The 15,997-nt window shown below is 34.7% G+C and overlaps 1 protein-coding gene across 1 annotated transcript in view; it reads right to left on the bottom strand.

The window, feature by feature from the left end:
- LOC136027413 (serine/arginine repetitive matrix protein 2-like) overlaps positions 1-15,997 on the bottom strand; it is a 54,441-nt gene that overhangs the window by 4,908 nt on the left and 33,536 nt on the right. The window contains exon 4 of the mRNA XM_065704653.1: positions 6,504-6,602. Within this exon, the coding sequence (XP_065560725.1) occupies positions 6,504-6,602 (99 nt within the window). The remainder of the gene's footprint in view (positions 1-6,503; positions 6,603-15,997) is intronic.

Raw genomic sequence — 15,997 nt, forward strand, 5'->3', positions numbered from 1 at the left:
GAGGCGTTCGTCTCCTCCTAATATCTTGCTCTTTACGCTAAAATATTTTTAGTAATTTCAACTATTTATTCTACGGCCTTTGTGATTCAGGGGTCATTCTTAAGGAATTGGGACAACATTTAAGCTTTACTGTAAAGAGCGAAGTATTGACGAGGAGGAGAACCCCCCCCCCCCATATACATAATAAAGATACGAATATAGAAGTTCGTTACATAAGTTAATTCGTAAGTTACGTATATTTTTACTAATAAAAACGTTCGTAAAAAACTAAAAGTTCTAGTTGTCTTTTTAAGCAGCCAAGGAATTGGAGGGTAACCTCTCCCACTCCTGTTTTTCTCAAAATCGTCCGATCAAAATTATGAGAAAGCCATTTAGCAAAAAAAATTATATGCAAATTTCGTTTTAATTATTGTTGTGCGGAGAGCCAAAATCAAAACACGCATTAATTCAAAAACGTTCAGAAGTTAAATAAAAACACGTTTTTTAACTGAAAGTAAGGAGCGACATTAAAACTTAAAACGGACAGAAATTACTCCGTATATGAAAGGGGCTGTTCCCTCCTCAACGTCCCTGCTCTCTACGCTAAAGTTTTTTACTGTTTTAAAAAGTAGAGGGAAATAGTCAAACTTTAGCGTATAGAGCGAAGCGTTGAGGAGGGAACAGCCCCTTTAATATACGGAGTAATTTCTGTTCGTTTTAAGTTTTAATATCGCTCCTTACTCTCAGTTAAAAAAATAGTTTTTTTTAATTTAATTGTTGATTAAAGTAAAATTAAAGCCATTTGTCAATGTACATAGAGGAAAAACAATACGTTGCCTGTGTCTGCCAGGTTTTCAATCAAGGCGGATAGCAGAAGAGGGAGCTCTCAAAGCTGTCAAGTTAATCAAATGATATTAATCCTTTGAGCATATTTTCACTTTTTACAAGCAGGTACACTAAAACACTAATAGGAACTCCACCCTTATGAGCTTTAAAATAAAGTTCTGCTCCATTTAACAAAAAAAAAAAAAAAAAAAAAAAAAAAAAAAAAAAAAAAAATCACGCTTTCTAATAATGCAAGTTTTGTTTAATTTGAATATCTTTATCTACGGCGAAAAACAGGAAAAGTTAAATAGTTTTCCTGAGATTTTGAAGAAAAAAGGTGTCGATTTTCTAATTTCTCAAATTAGAGAATTTAGATTTCTCTAATTTGTTTTATCCAAGCCCTACAAATTATGGCAAGACCCCAATCAATTCTAAATAGTTTGGTACCAAAACTAAAAAAAAACGACAGTACTTGCCTACGCTAAAGCCCAGAAAGAAAGTTTGCTTTTAAATGGTCGATAAATAGTTCAAAATACATTTTTATACTAAAATGCTTTATATTTAAAAAGAAGCAGAACAAGAGCTAAAAGCTCACATGGCACATGTTCCGAGGTCGGAAGAGCCATGAGCCAAGAGCTCATATAGCATGAGCTCTAGCAAAATTCTAAGAATCAATAGATGATTTAAAAGGAAAATCAGAGGCTTAATGCCGGTCGCGATTTGAAATAAGAGCTCTGAGACACGAGGTCCTTCTAAATATCGAAATTCATTAAGACCTGATCACCAACTCATAAGTTAAAAATACCTCTTTTAATAATTTTTCCTCTCCTTTCAGCCTCCCAGATGGTCGAATCGGGAAGAACGACTTTATCAAGTCAATTTTGCAGGTCCCTGACACGCCTACCGATTTTCATCGTCCTAGCACGTCCAGAAGCGCCGAGTTCGCCAAAGCACTGGACCCCCTAACTCCCCCAAAGAGAGTGGATCCAGTCCAGTTACGTCAATCACGTATCTATGACATTTGCTTGGCATAACCGACATTTAAATAACCTAAATATCAAATTTCATTAGGATCCAATCACCCGTTCGTAAGTTAAAAATACCTAATTTTTTCTATTTTCTCTGTATTACCGAATTAGGTCCCCCCAACACCCCCGAAGAGAGCAGATCCCGTCCGGTTAAATCAATCACGTATCTATGACTTGTGCTTATTCTTCCCACCAAGTTTTATCCTGATCTCTCCACTCTAAGCGTTTTCCAAAATTTCCGGTCCCCCCGACTCTCCCCAATGAAACTGGATCCGGTCGGAATTTAAGATAAGAGACCTGGGTTACGAGGTCCTTCTAAATATCAAATTTCATTGAGCTCCGATCACTCCTTCGTAAGTTAAAAATGCCTCATTTATTCTAATTTTTCGGAATTAACCCTCCCCCCACCTCCCCCCAAAGAGAGTGGATCCGTTCCGGTCATGTCAATCACGTATCTAGGACTTTTGCTTACTTTTGCCACCAATTTTCATCCCGATCCCTCCTCTCTAAGCGTTTTCCAAGATTTCAGGTTTCCCCCTCCAACTCCTCCGAATGTCTTTGGATCCGTTCGGGATTTAAAATAAGAGCTCTGAAAAACAATATTATTCTAAATATCAAATTTCATTACGATCCGATCACCCGTTCGTAAGTTAAAAATACCTCATTTTTTCTAATTTTTCCAAATTGATTGTCCCCCACTCCCCCCCTAGATGGTCGCATCAGGGAAATGACTATTTATAATTTAGTCTGGTCTGGTCCCTGATACGCCTGCCACATTTCATCGTCCTAACTTATCTGAAAGTGCCCGAACTAGCAAAAGCGGGACAGACCGACAGACGGGCAGAATTTGCGATCGCTATATGTAACTTGGTAAATACCAAGTGCCATATAAAAGGAAAGAGAAAACGATTGCCTATGGATTGTTCTGGGCACCCGGCAGACTGTCCGTCTTTCAAACAGTAGACTATACAAAAAATGTTGTTCTACCCGCTTTCTATAGGCCTATAATGAAAGGTTGAGATGGCTTGGGCACGTCCTGCAGATGAAGGGTGACAGATTGATACAGATTGTACTTTTTTGCCAACCCTCAAGGGCTAAAAGGAAGGCAGGTCGTCCGCGGTTGGCGTGGGAGGATGTCATAAAAGAAAGTAAAATGGGGTTTAAGGGAAATGGCAAGTTCCTGGCATGGTGAGAAGATGGAGGCTTTCATTAGGTTGAGATGGAGGAGGAGTGTTCGTAACTGTATTGGCCTCAGGCGGATTGGTGATGCCGTAAGTCATTACTAGTAGTAGCAGCAAAAAAGAGAAAACAAAAGCCCCATTTCATACAAAATTGTCTCCAGTAAAATATAGGTCTTATAAATGAAGATGTGTTTTATAACCTATGAATATATCTATATTTATATCATAAAACATTCAACTATATCTTATGACCAAATATTAAACTTGTGTCTTACAACTAAAGACTCCTTGAAATCCGCATTAGCTCATTGACTTATGAAATTAGAGGCGTTGAATAGAGGCATTTTGTAAGAGTTTCACTTGTTAATTTATCCCGTTATCACTGTTTAATCAAGACTTGTTCGTTGTTAAAAGCTGTAGATACGTTGCAATTTAAGAACAAAGACAAAAAACAGAAATACAAGTTCTGTCTTTGAACATATCGCGATAAACCATTCATTTACCGTGGAAAGCAATTCCCGTTTAAGAAGAATTGTGCACTTGATGTGACGTTAAAGGTTTAATGAAGCCATTTCACAATGCCTTCTCAGCGCTAAGTCGCTTGAGGACAACTTAGATACGTGAGTTTCTCGTTCACCCTCATGTTTTCGGAGCTTTACTCTTTACTACTTCCCATGAAGTGCCTATTGGCAAGAAACTTTTTTTTATAAGATCTTCGAGGACGTCCTGCTTTTTCGTTTGACCCAAGAAGAACTATTTTCAGCAGTCTGTGTCTATTCTTAAAACTTGGCCATGACACTTTAGAACGTGCGAGTTCATACTTCCTAATGATGCAAGGTTCGTTTATTCTGAAAATCCCTAACTCCAGCACAAAATGGGAGAAAATTTCTGCGATTCTGGGAAGATTTCTGGGAGGGTAGGTACAGACTTCTATCTTTCTGTCGGTTAATCGGATCTCTTATCAAAGCCCTAACAAGTAATGGCAAGACAGCTCGATCAATTCTAAATAATTTGGCCACACAAACTATAAAAAAACTGATAATAGACAAGACCCCAGAACTCCTAAAAATACCTTGAGCAACATCATGAAGATTACTAAAAAAAAAAAAAAAACTAAAATAATTTCGAAGCTCCTAACCTCATTGTTAGAAACAAATTAGTAATCAAAATAAGGCCAATTTTTAGGAGAAAACAACACTTTTTACTCGTGAAAATCTCCATGGAATGCTCTTCATTGTTTTATTAGAAATCCCACCAAACCCTAGTTTCCCTATAAAAAAATAAACAAAATAAAAACTAATATGAAAATTCTCGTACTAGGCATCTTTTTTCCGACCACCGCTTTACTCACCGCTCGATTGAACACCTAAATACTCAAACATGAAAAAAAAACAGAGAATTTTTCATCACATGATTGATGTAATATAATCAAAGCAACAGCGGATTGTCTTTTTCTTAACTTTTGTTAAGAAAAAATAAAAATAATAAAAAATAAGAATAATAAAAAAAGAACACGGCAATTTTTCATCACATTATTGATGTAATATAATCAAAGCAACAGCAGATTGTCTTTTTCTTAACTGTTTGTTTAGTTGAGTTTCTCGTTTTTGCCACAGAACGGCGTATTTTAAGATGTAGCATTTCCCTTTTTTAGCTCCATCTTATCAACTTTAGTTACAATTATAATCGTATCAAAAATTTGTTAAGCTACTATAATATCTATGACACTATATTAATATTAATCAAAATAAAGCTGCGAAATAAGAGAGCCAAAAAAGAAACATCACTGAAGCGACAAGATCTAAAACACATTCAGTGAAATTTTCGCTGAATTTTCATTATCCAATTCAATTCCAAAAATCTTTTGTCGAAGAAGGATACCTGTATCGTTGGCAAAAAATGAACAAAATAAATTAAATCAAACATTACTTCTTTCCAAAAGTTTTGCAGAGGTATGCCAAGCTGTTGCGTTATACAAATATTTGGCGCTATATTGCAGAGGGTTTCATTGATAAGATAAATTCATTTCACCCATTATTTTTTCTTTTTCTTCTTGCTTAGTTGTCGATGATTTTAGTAGTAACTTCGCAAATTATTTTAGAGGTGTATTATTGTTAACTCATAGAATGAAATTATAAAGAACAAAATCATAGCGATTTTGACGCTTAGGTTACTAGCTGATGAGTTCAAACTAGTTCTACCATATTGTTAAAGTAAAGGTAACCTACGAATTTATTTAATCGCAATTCTTCAGATGAAGAAAGATTCTACTAAATTCCAAAAATAGTAGAATTAAAAAAATAAACAAGAACAAAATATAATTTTTTGAAATAAATATTCTTAATAAAATTTAACAAAAGTAACAGGTTCAAATACAAATTTGCAAATTGATCTGAAGGTGCATACCTACTGATATATTTAAAACATTCTTTAAATGAAGCAAAAATCTACAAAATTTTTAGAATAGTAGAACTAAAAATAAATAAGTATAAAATAATACAATTATAAAGAATAAAATAGTAGAAAAATTTTGGCGCTTACTTGCTAAGAAATTCATTTTTAACTAATTTCAACCAAATATATTTTTTTCTTCCTTTTAAGTTATCGCAGATTTTATAAATAAATTCGCAAAATAATTTAACAACGTCATCGAAGTTAATAAAGCTTTCCATGAGCTTTCACACCATAAAGCCATGTCCTGCTCCCATGAGAGTTTCACTATTTTGACTTTACCGCAATGTTTCAAAAGAAATAACTGAATTAATAGGACGTAGAGTTGAGACAATTATCTGCTTAAGCGTTTTCTCCTTTTAATATGTAAAGCTTAGATGATTTTTTTTGTCTAGCCCTTTATTCTTTTATCAAGCAAATATTCAAACAAATACACACTATTATATTTGTAGACAATTATTTTTGGGTTTAGTTGAAATTTTCCATAAGTCTTCTGCCATTGGCTGAACTTATGGCCTTTCTTGAAAAAGTTAAATAAAGTTAAAAAATTTTCCGACAGCAATAAAGTCTACAAAATTACGCGAAGAAAACGGTTTATTAACTTTGCGGACAGCTTTATTAACTTTATTGATACCGTGGTAGCCCCGCATTATCGTTAACGTAAATTTAACCTATAAATCCATTTGAAAATATTCCTTAAATGAAGAAAGAATTTAATGTTTTTTTTAGAAAAATATAATTGAATAGTAAAAAAAATAAATAGAATAATACAAATAATAGACATCGATACATATAGGAAAAAATTATAAGGAAGAATAACATTTAAATTAGAATGAAATAGTATTTTTAGGCAGAACCAAGGAGACTCAACAGTCATGCAAATTTCTAGTTAGTTGATATTTTATATCCATAGCTGTTTAGACTTATTATGTTGTTATATTTATAAGTATATACAGAACTATATATTCATTAGTATTTATTTAAGCATATATCATTTATCATGTATATTATGTTTGGTGAATATATTGTGAAAACTTACTTATAAAGCCTGATTCTCTTCCCCTGTATTCTGATGAAGTAGACGGTATTTCTTTAATACTCTTCACCTTCGGAAATTCATACTCAACGTCAAGACGGGCTGTAAAAAAAAACATAAACATAAGCTAAAGGTTAATTTCAGAAATTCACATCTAAATTTTATTTTATCCAGCTTTTTAGGAAAATAAATCAGAGTTTTGATAGAAGATAGTATATTTGTCAAGCAAAAACGCCAAGCGTTGTCACTATGTGGATTTTAGCGACATCACGTTTCCCGAGCATTATTTGGCAATATGAAATCCAAAGTTACATCAGACGCCCGTCAAAACCTAGTTTGGTGGGCAGAATTCACTTATGATTTAAACAACGAAGGCTTTAAAATTCAGTTCATCTCATTTTTCTTCCATTATTTATTATTTTTATTTCGAAAACAAAAACTTAATTTTTACATTTACGTTATTTTGTTGAAGTTTCTTTTTTAAGCAGAAATAGTAACCGCTGGGAAATAATTTAGACAACTACAGGCAATACTGGTAACACAACAAAAACAGCAGAAGCATCGCCAGACAAAGAAGACTCCTAAATAGTAATACAGTCTATATGTACATAATGGCATTATTACGACAAACCGAAACTTGCTTCGCTAGCTTGCTCAAAGGGGCCCATCATACGCTGTGCATCAGGCTATCCGATGAACACCATCTATGCTACAAAAATCCATAGATATTAAATTTATGTATCACGAAAGTACAGTCTACACTTATTCCTATTGATTCTAACAAGTAAACAGTGTTGTCTCAGTTTTTCTGAGCTCACAGGAGCTCCCAGGGACATCGCATGCTGTGTCATCCTCTTGGCATTTCAAACCGTATAAAAAAGTACAAATTTATGTGACTTAGTTAAATGTAATTCCTTGCAGAACAATAATCCTTTGGTTGGTTTAGAAATCGTATAATTCCCTCAAAAAATGTTTGCAGGGTATCTAATTTCTTTAGCCTTTCATTTCAATGTTCCAAGCAAACCATGAGACTCCAAGCTCACTCGGTGTCTTAAAACTGACCAACTCTTTTGTGAATTTTATTCGTAAAATAAGTGAACTGTTATTGAACCGAAAATATTATCTAGACATGTATATTAATCAAATCAGTTAGTCTGTACAGAATAAATAGATACCTGGACCGATGTTGTTTTTATTTCCTATCTTATCTGATCCCCATATAATTGGTATTCTTTTTTTCAACAAGTTTATGTCTTCTCGGTACAAACAGAGTCTAACAATACGTAGTAATTACCTTTAAGGAAGGAGTGACCCGTGCTAATAATAAATGGAATTGTAAACAAAAGTGGGGCTTTGATAACGATATATACACCAAATCAATTGGCTTTTTTGGCATTTCAAAATATGCAGCATTTATTTAGTTCGTAGATGAATAGTAAGAAGTAAAGAGCCTGAGAAAATTTGCTAGACTTGCGAAGAAAGAGAATCATACAGTGCGTGGCACCGAACTGTAAGTAAGGAGCGAGGCGACTCAATAGTAACCGAAACTCTAAAAAACGGATGTCAATTTTGTTGTCAATGGATACATACAAAATTGCTTCATCTTGCTGATTCCAAATATATAAAATTCATTAAGTTTGGTTTTACCTATCTAAGGCTACGAGCCTGGGAAAATTTTCTTGATTTTCAAAAAAAGGGGAAACACTCCCTAAAAGTCAAGAAACCTTAATGAAAATCACACCATTAGATTCAACGTATCCTAGAAGCCTACTGTAGGGGTTTCAAGCTCTCATCTTCAAAAAAATGGAATTTTGCATTTTTTTTCTTTTTTTGCCAAAAGAAAGATCACGGATGTGTGTTTATTTGTTGTTGTTTTGTCCATGAGTAATCATATCAAACTAGTGGTTCTAGAATAGCGGGAGGAGGCTCACTTAAATAGAAATTACAAGTTCTAGTTTTCTTTTTTAAATGACCAAAAATATTGGAGGGCAGTTAGGCCTCCTCCACGCCTCTTTTATCGCCAAGGCCATACGAGAAAAATTTGAGGTAGCAGTATGGTTCAGCATAGTTAAAATATCCAATAACTATACCTTTGGAGATAACATGACCTCCACAGGCCCTGAGGAAGTCTTTAATATATGAAATTTGCCCATCGTTTACGTGAAGTGTTTGTTATTGGGAAGTCAGTATACTTTTTTCGGGCAGGAGTGAGGACAAATTTTCTGATGGGGGATTTTCCACGTGGAAGAAAGTTTCCGAGGGGTGAACTTTTCAGGGGAAGTTTTACACTAGAGGAATTTGCCAGAGTTCCTATACGAAATTCTTTTTATTTGTCTTACATTCTCTTTGCCAAATCCGTTTTACATTTGGAGATGTTAATGATAATTGTCCGGAATAAATTTTCACCAGGGCTGAACTGTCTGAAGGATCTTTCCGTGGAAGGGATCCGGCAATTCCGGCATAATTTAAAAGTGATCAGAAGTTAAATTAAAACTGAAAACGATCAGAAATTATTACGAAAATGAGTTGAGTTGCTCTCTCCTCAATACCTCTGTCCTTATACTAACGTTTGACTTTTTGTCCCCATTCTACAAGGATGATTCCTGAAACACAAGGGTCGGTTAATTAGACCAATAAGAGCAAGGTATTGAAAAGGAGGCAACCCCCCTAATGTACGGAATAATTTCTGTTCGTTTCAAGTTTTAATGTTACTCCTTACTTTCAGTTGAAAAAAACTCGTCTTTTTATTTAATACTCCAAAATGCATGTGATATTGATGAAAAAGGGGCTATTAAAATTCAATATGTAAGACATACCTGTTATACACGTTTCAAGCCCTTACCTACAAATATACGAAATTTTGGATTTTTTCCTAGAAAGATTTCCAGGGAGATTCGTTTGTTTCTCTTTAGTTTTTTCCCTCCAACGGCTATTGCAATCGAACCATTCGCCCAAGAATATCAGAACTGAGATCATTCAAACAGAAATTTCTTATATGACCTTAAAAACTGACAAAAGATATTGCACCACAGTAAAGCGACGTTTTCTGCCATTTTGAGGCACAAAACAACAATTCTGGCTCCAAAATGGGCCAAGATGCTATTGAGAGATTATTCTGAGACATTCAACCAGTTTGCAATTTTTTAAAAACTGTATATTGAGTTAACCAGTTTTCGAGGCCACAAGTCTACGCAGTGGGTCTACGGGTGGGGAAAGGGGTGGACCTAATCTCTATTCAACCTTACCCATAATTTTGGACTAAGCCTGTAATATGTGCGGTGCCGAGTCATAGCTATCCTCTTATTACAGAAATATCTCGTGTAATATCCTAGATTACATTCAAGATTGTACTGCCCAAAAGAGGGTGAGGTAGGAAGAATTCCTATAAATATAATTGGCAAGAAAAATCCCCCTTCAAAAAAGTGGAAATGAAGACCATAAAAATATATTTTTTATTAGACCCCCCCACTCTTGGTAAATATTTGAGGAGCGAACTTTTTCAATAATGATTATATTGTCTTACAACTTTGATGTATTATCTTGCAACTACTAAGCACGACTGTTTAAAATGAAGAGTTGAAGGAGGAAGTGACAGCAAGTGTCTCAGCTCAAACAGTTGGAAATAATAAATATTAAGTAAATAGTTTATCCTCATTAATATCTTAATAAAAACCAAGATTTTAAAAAATGAAGTTTTCATTTCGATATTTGCAACAACAAAATCTATTATATATTTTGATTTAATTATGCAACATTTGTTAATTGTAAAACTGTTCATCATAGGCTATAAGTATATGAAAACTTACAAGATTCTAGAATATGGTTTAAATTCCTCCCAAAAGACATGCGATCTTGATGAAAGTTATATCATAAAATTCAACAGGATGAGAACACATAAATCTACTATCTGAAAGATATGAAATTACTTTTCCAGAGAAGGAAGGTCAGGTATGTGTGTTTGGTTTTTGCCCAAGGGTAATCACATCAAACCATTAGTCGCCGATCATTGAAAGAGGGCTTATTCGAATGATTATAATTAAAGGTTTTAAAAACTTGTTTAAGCAAAAAAGACATCAAGACACAAGATGGTGCCAAGTTCCTGCATTTTGGCCTGTGAAACATCAATATACAGGGTCGAAATGTAATTGAGCAAAAATTGAAAGAGCAATTGAAAGGGTATTTGTTTGCCTCCCAGTCTCAGCAGCCAAACAGGCACGCGATATATGCCCTCAAACTTTCGCCATGAGGGCGAATTCACCCTCAAACTTTCGTATAAACCACACAAAATGAACTGTTATTACAAACCATTAGTCCGTTCAAAATTTATGACTATAGAGTATTGTAAAATTGTACACCATCTATTGGGGTGTTGGTGACGGTCCTTTGAAGCAGATGAGGGTACTTAAGGCTTCAAAATAGTGTATAAGGCCCATGGTAGCAAACTTTCTGTTAGGGATCCATAAGATGAGTTTAATGAATATTCAGAAAAATGCAGATTTGATCTCTGATCTCACTCCATAAGGAAGAATATATATGCAAATGGATATATAACAAGGCCCGAAGTGTGGATACAAAAAAGGGTGAAATCCCCTCAATTTACGAACATGATAATTTACCTGGGAAATTATACTTTATTTCGAAAATAAAATATACCAAATGAGCTCTTTTTCTCGAAGCATTATTCCATGTAAGTTATACTGAGACGTTAAAACCGATTTTTGAGGGACTAGCTGACCTCATATTTAGGGTAGTCCTGAGTATGTACTTATGGTATTAATGAGTATGCTATTATGGTATTAGAAAAAAGTTTGTTTTTCAATTGAAGTTTTAAAAATGACATTAAATAGCAACATTCAAATTCAAAACAAGTATGTTATCCTGTTCATGAAGGGTTTTGCTCTTTATATACCCTCCGCTCTTTACAATAAATTATGGATATTTTTTTTTGGTTTTATAACTGATGTTTTTTATGAATGAATGATTATTGTTGGACAAAAAAAAACGTGTTTATCCGCAAAAATGATTTATTTGGGTAAGTGGTTGGCTAAATTTTTGACGATACGATACTTTATTAATAAACATAATTATAACTCTTTACTTTATACATCTACTGCATTTATGGAAAATCATACGTTTTTGTTGACGTGCAGTAGTAAAAAATTAGCCATTTTTTAAACACACCAAAAAAATAACATAATAAATAACTAACAAAAAAAGAAAAAAACATATCACAAAAAAAAAACAGAAAAAAAAATCAATCTCCCTCACAATATCCCATCAAAATCCCATCCTCCTTACCACCTCCAACCAACCAGACCTCCTTACCACCTCCTATCTCCTTACAAATAAATACAAATTCAGCCATTCTTTATTAAATAATCTTTTAACTTTCTCTTAAACTCATGCTCAGCCGCCCTCATGCTCAGTGGTAGAGAATTTAAGACTGCAGTTTCAAGAAACTGTAATCGAAATCCTGATCTTGGTGCTACTCTTAAGCTCAATCACCAATTTATCACTATTCCTCGTACTATATTCATGAATATCACTGTTAGCACGGTAATTGTCACGAAAAACACCTGGGACTAAATTATGCACACACTGGAAAACGAAAACTGCTGCTAAATAATCCCGCAGTTAGCCCACATTAAAGAAATTTATAGACTTAACAAGCACTTGTGTCATTCACATCCTTGACATACTTGCCTATGATCCTCACGGCATTGTTCTGAAGAATCTGGACTCTTGAAAGTACTGTATAAATTGCTGCTCCAAATCAGACAGCCATATGAAATGTATGGGTAAACAATTGAGTGATAAATCAGTAGGAGAATCCGCTTTGGCAAGAAATGCTTCAATCTGCGAAGCATTCCATCTCCTCGGGTAATTTTTGAAGAAGTAACATCACTGTGATGCTTCCATGAAAAGTTTGAATCAATGAAAAATCCTAAGTATCGCACTATATGAACTTGTTGAATAGGCTTTCCGGATAAAATAACTAGATCTATAGCATCAACTCATGCCTACTTTGCAGAAAGTTACTAGAAATGACTTTTTCACGTTGACACATAGGAAACTAAGGTCCATAAAAATCTCCAAGCTTCTCAATATATCATTTGCTTTCAGCACAACCTCTTCGATCGATTTAGCACACACTGTCAAAGCTGTATCATCAGAAAATGTTGTTACACAGACATCTTGAAGATAAAAACGAATCGTATTTACGTGCACAAGATAAAGTAAGGGACCTAAAACAGAACCTGGCGGAACTCCACATTTTAGTCGATAAGAAGGTAAAGTCATATTATTAAATACTACACGCAGGTATCCCAGACACTTGAGTCGGTCCAGCAAAGTCTTGAAATCTACAGTATCAAATGCCTTCCTTATATCAATGAAAATTGACATTGGTAAGTACCCTTTATCCAACGCACCACTAACACATTCCACCAGATGCTGCAAGGCATGAGTTGTGAAGTGTCCTTTTCGGAACCCAAATTGGGTTTCACTTGATAATTCGTTAACCTGGAGAAAACATATAGGCGTTTATGGACATCTTTTTCTAATATTTTTGAGAAAAGAGGTAAAATCGAAATCGGTCACCAGTTTTCAATATCGCTTTTGCAGCCACCCTTTGTAGAGGGTTATGACCTTCGCGACTTCAAGATGTTCAGGGAACTTACTCTTTTCTAGAGAAAGATTAATAATAAGCACCAGACAGGGTAGTATGTACCCTAAAATTGCTTTAAGCCCTCGAAGAGTTAAGCCATCCACTCCAGCTGAATTAGATTTCAGCGACTTCACAATTTTACTCACTTCGTCACTAGTACACAAATTAAAATTAATTTCCAGAGATTCACTCTTATATCACTAAAATTACTACCCTGCATTTCTTGATAGTTGTCATAAACACTAGCTTGCACTTCAGGACCAATATTCGAGAAAAATTTACCAAATTTATTAACAGTTACACTTTTATCATCACGGTCGCAACCGCTTAAACACACTTCTTCATTCTTCTTATCTCCTTTATCACCAATAGGTCATTCATTGTCCTCCACGTTTCTTTCATGTTCCCTTTGCTATCCTCAAATTTATGATTATAAAAATTAGATATTGCATTTCTTCGAAGTTTATTCACTAGATTCCTCTGCGTTTTAAATAGGTAAAAATGTTCATCATTTCGATCATCTAAATATCTCTCGTATAACCTATTTCTCAATACTATTTCACCAATTATTTCCATCGACATCCATGGCTTTCGTGGAACAAGTTTTTTGGACTTTATAGTCTTTAGAGGGTATGCTCTTTCATAAATAGGCAATATGGCTTACATAAGGCTATCTAATGCTCTTGAAGGGCGTTCTTTTTCTGCAAAACAGGATTCCAATCAATAATGCTAATCTCTTCTGCAAATTTTTGAAGATTTTTAATTTCTTCACTAGTCTAGTTATAACCTTCTTCTCTCGCAGATTTTTCACAGGGTGATTAAATGTAGCTATTAGTGGAAGATGATGAGATTCAGGACAAACTATCACATCAGCAAAGCTCCTGTGAAGATCACTCGATTGAACAAAGATATTGTCGATAAATGTTTCACTTTGTGAAGTTATTCTCTTCGGTATGCCCACGAGGGGGTACAAATCACATGAAATTATAAAATTCAAAAAATCACCATTCATTCCTGACAAATCAAGAAGATTAGAATTAAAGTCACCCGTCACAATATGGCTAAACTCGGGCGGTATTTTAACAAGCAGCTCATTAAACCCTTGAATGAAATGAAATCATCCAAGTGCGTAATGGGCGGTCTATACACCATACTAATTATATTTTTTTTATCGTTTAACTCAATCTCTATTGAAGAAATTTCTACCTTGCCTTCATTCCAAATACTCAAATCAGCCCGTACACTATACCTAATTCCCTCCTTTACCAAATAGCAATCCCTCCACGGCTCAACGAAACTCAGTTCTTCACTTGGACCTTGTACCCTGGAAATGAATAAAGCGAAAGAGAATGATCTGTACTTAAAAGCGATTCACAAACACCAACTATATCGAATTTCGAAGAAAAATCATCAAGTAGCTGAAGAATATCCTGATAACTCGACGTAATGTGCACATTCTACGAATCAAGACGAGGACATGGATCACTCACAGACGACAGGAAACCTTGTGGCGATCAAATAAATGTATTACTTCTCATAGGTTTCAAATATATTACTGAGCAGTCATTTTCTAGAGTCACTCCCCTCGACACATAATTTTCTATGCTAAATCGTCTTAATTTACCCATTACCATAAAAAAAGACTAACAACATAGTAACCGTAATAAGAAAACAAATGGACAAAAAAAAATGAAAAATACACCCAAAAATGAAAGAATAAACAAACGAATATAGACTAATAGATAACCTAGATAGAGTCCACAAGTGACCGTACATTTCTAATCACAGTCTCACCACTAGGCTTAGCCAAAATTTGCTCTTGATCAGACCAAACATTCTTCAGACTGAATTTGTCCTTAGTCACATTCAGGATGTCTCTTCGTTGCTTGGTGAGAGACAACGCAACAAAAATGCCACTAATGGCCAGTCTAGCTTTAGCAGTGAACACTTTCTTGTCAGTGTCTTTGCTCACAAACTTAACAATAACTCGAGCGACCCTTGGAGCAAGCTGAGTTTAGTTAGTAGCAGCATTATTCAGTCTGAGTCTATAAATGGTCATAACCTCATTTGTAGTAAATCCAGGCAACGACATCTTCAGATTATAATTGACAACACAGCAGAACGAGTGTCAATTCCAGTTAGCTGTCTAACACCGTGAAATACAAGACTATCAAGTAGTGATTTCTGTTCGTAACCGTCTAATTTAGTTTCAAGTCTGTTCATTTTTTCTTCCAGACACTCATGTTCATTTTTCAGCCCCTTCAAAGATTTCTCGATTAGTTGAAACTTGGGTTCAAATTCAAGGGTAAAAGCATCATAAATTTGACTCACAATAGTCTCAATTGATTCCTTAAGTGAGTTTGACCTAGCCAGCTTTTCTGTAACTTTTTGAGTAACCATTCTTGTTCGTAACGGTCTAATTTAGTTTCAAGCCTGTTCAGTTTTTCTTCCAGGTACTCAAGTTCATTTTTCAGCCCCTTCAGCAATTTCTTGACTAGTTAAAACTTGGGGTTAAATTCAAGGTTAACAGCATCATAAATTTGACTCACAATAGTCTCAATTGATTCCTTAAGTGAGTTTGACCTAGCAAGCTTTTCTGTAACTTTTTGAGTAACCATTCTTGTTCGTAACGGTCTAATTTAGTTTCAAGCCTGTTCAGTTTTTCTTCCAGGTACTCAAGTTCATTTTTCAGCCCCTTCAGCAATTTCTTGACTAGTTAAAACTTGGGGTTAAATTCAAGGGTAACAGCATCATAAATTTGACTCACAATAGTCTCAATTGATTCCTTAAGTGAGTTTGACCTAGCAAGCTTTTCTGTAACTTTTTGAGT

This window comes from Artemia franciscana, chromosome 5 (assembly GCF_032884065.1).
Source record: "Artemia franciscana chromosome 5, ASM3288406v1, whole genome shotgun sequence".
In the NCBI taxonomy this organism is placed as follows: domain Eukaryota; kingdom Metazoa; phylum Arthropoda; class Branchiopoda; order Anostraca; family Artemiidae; genus Artemia; species Artemia franciscana.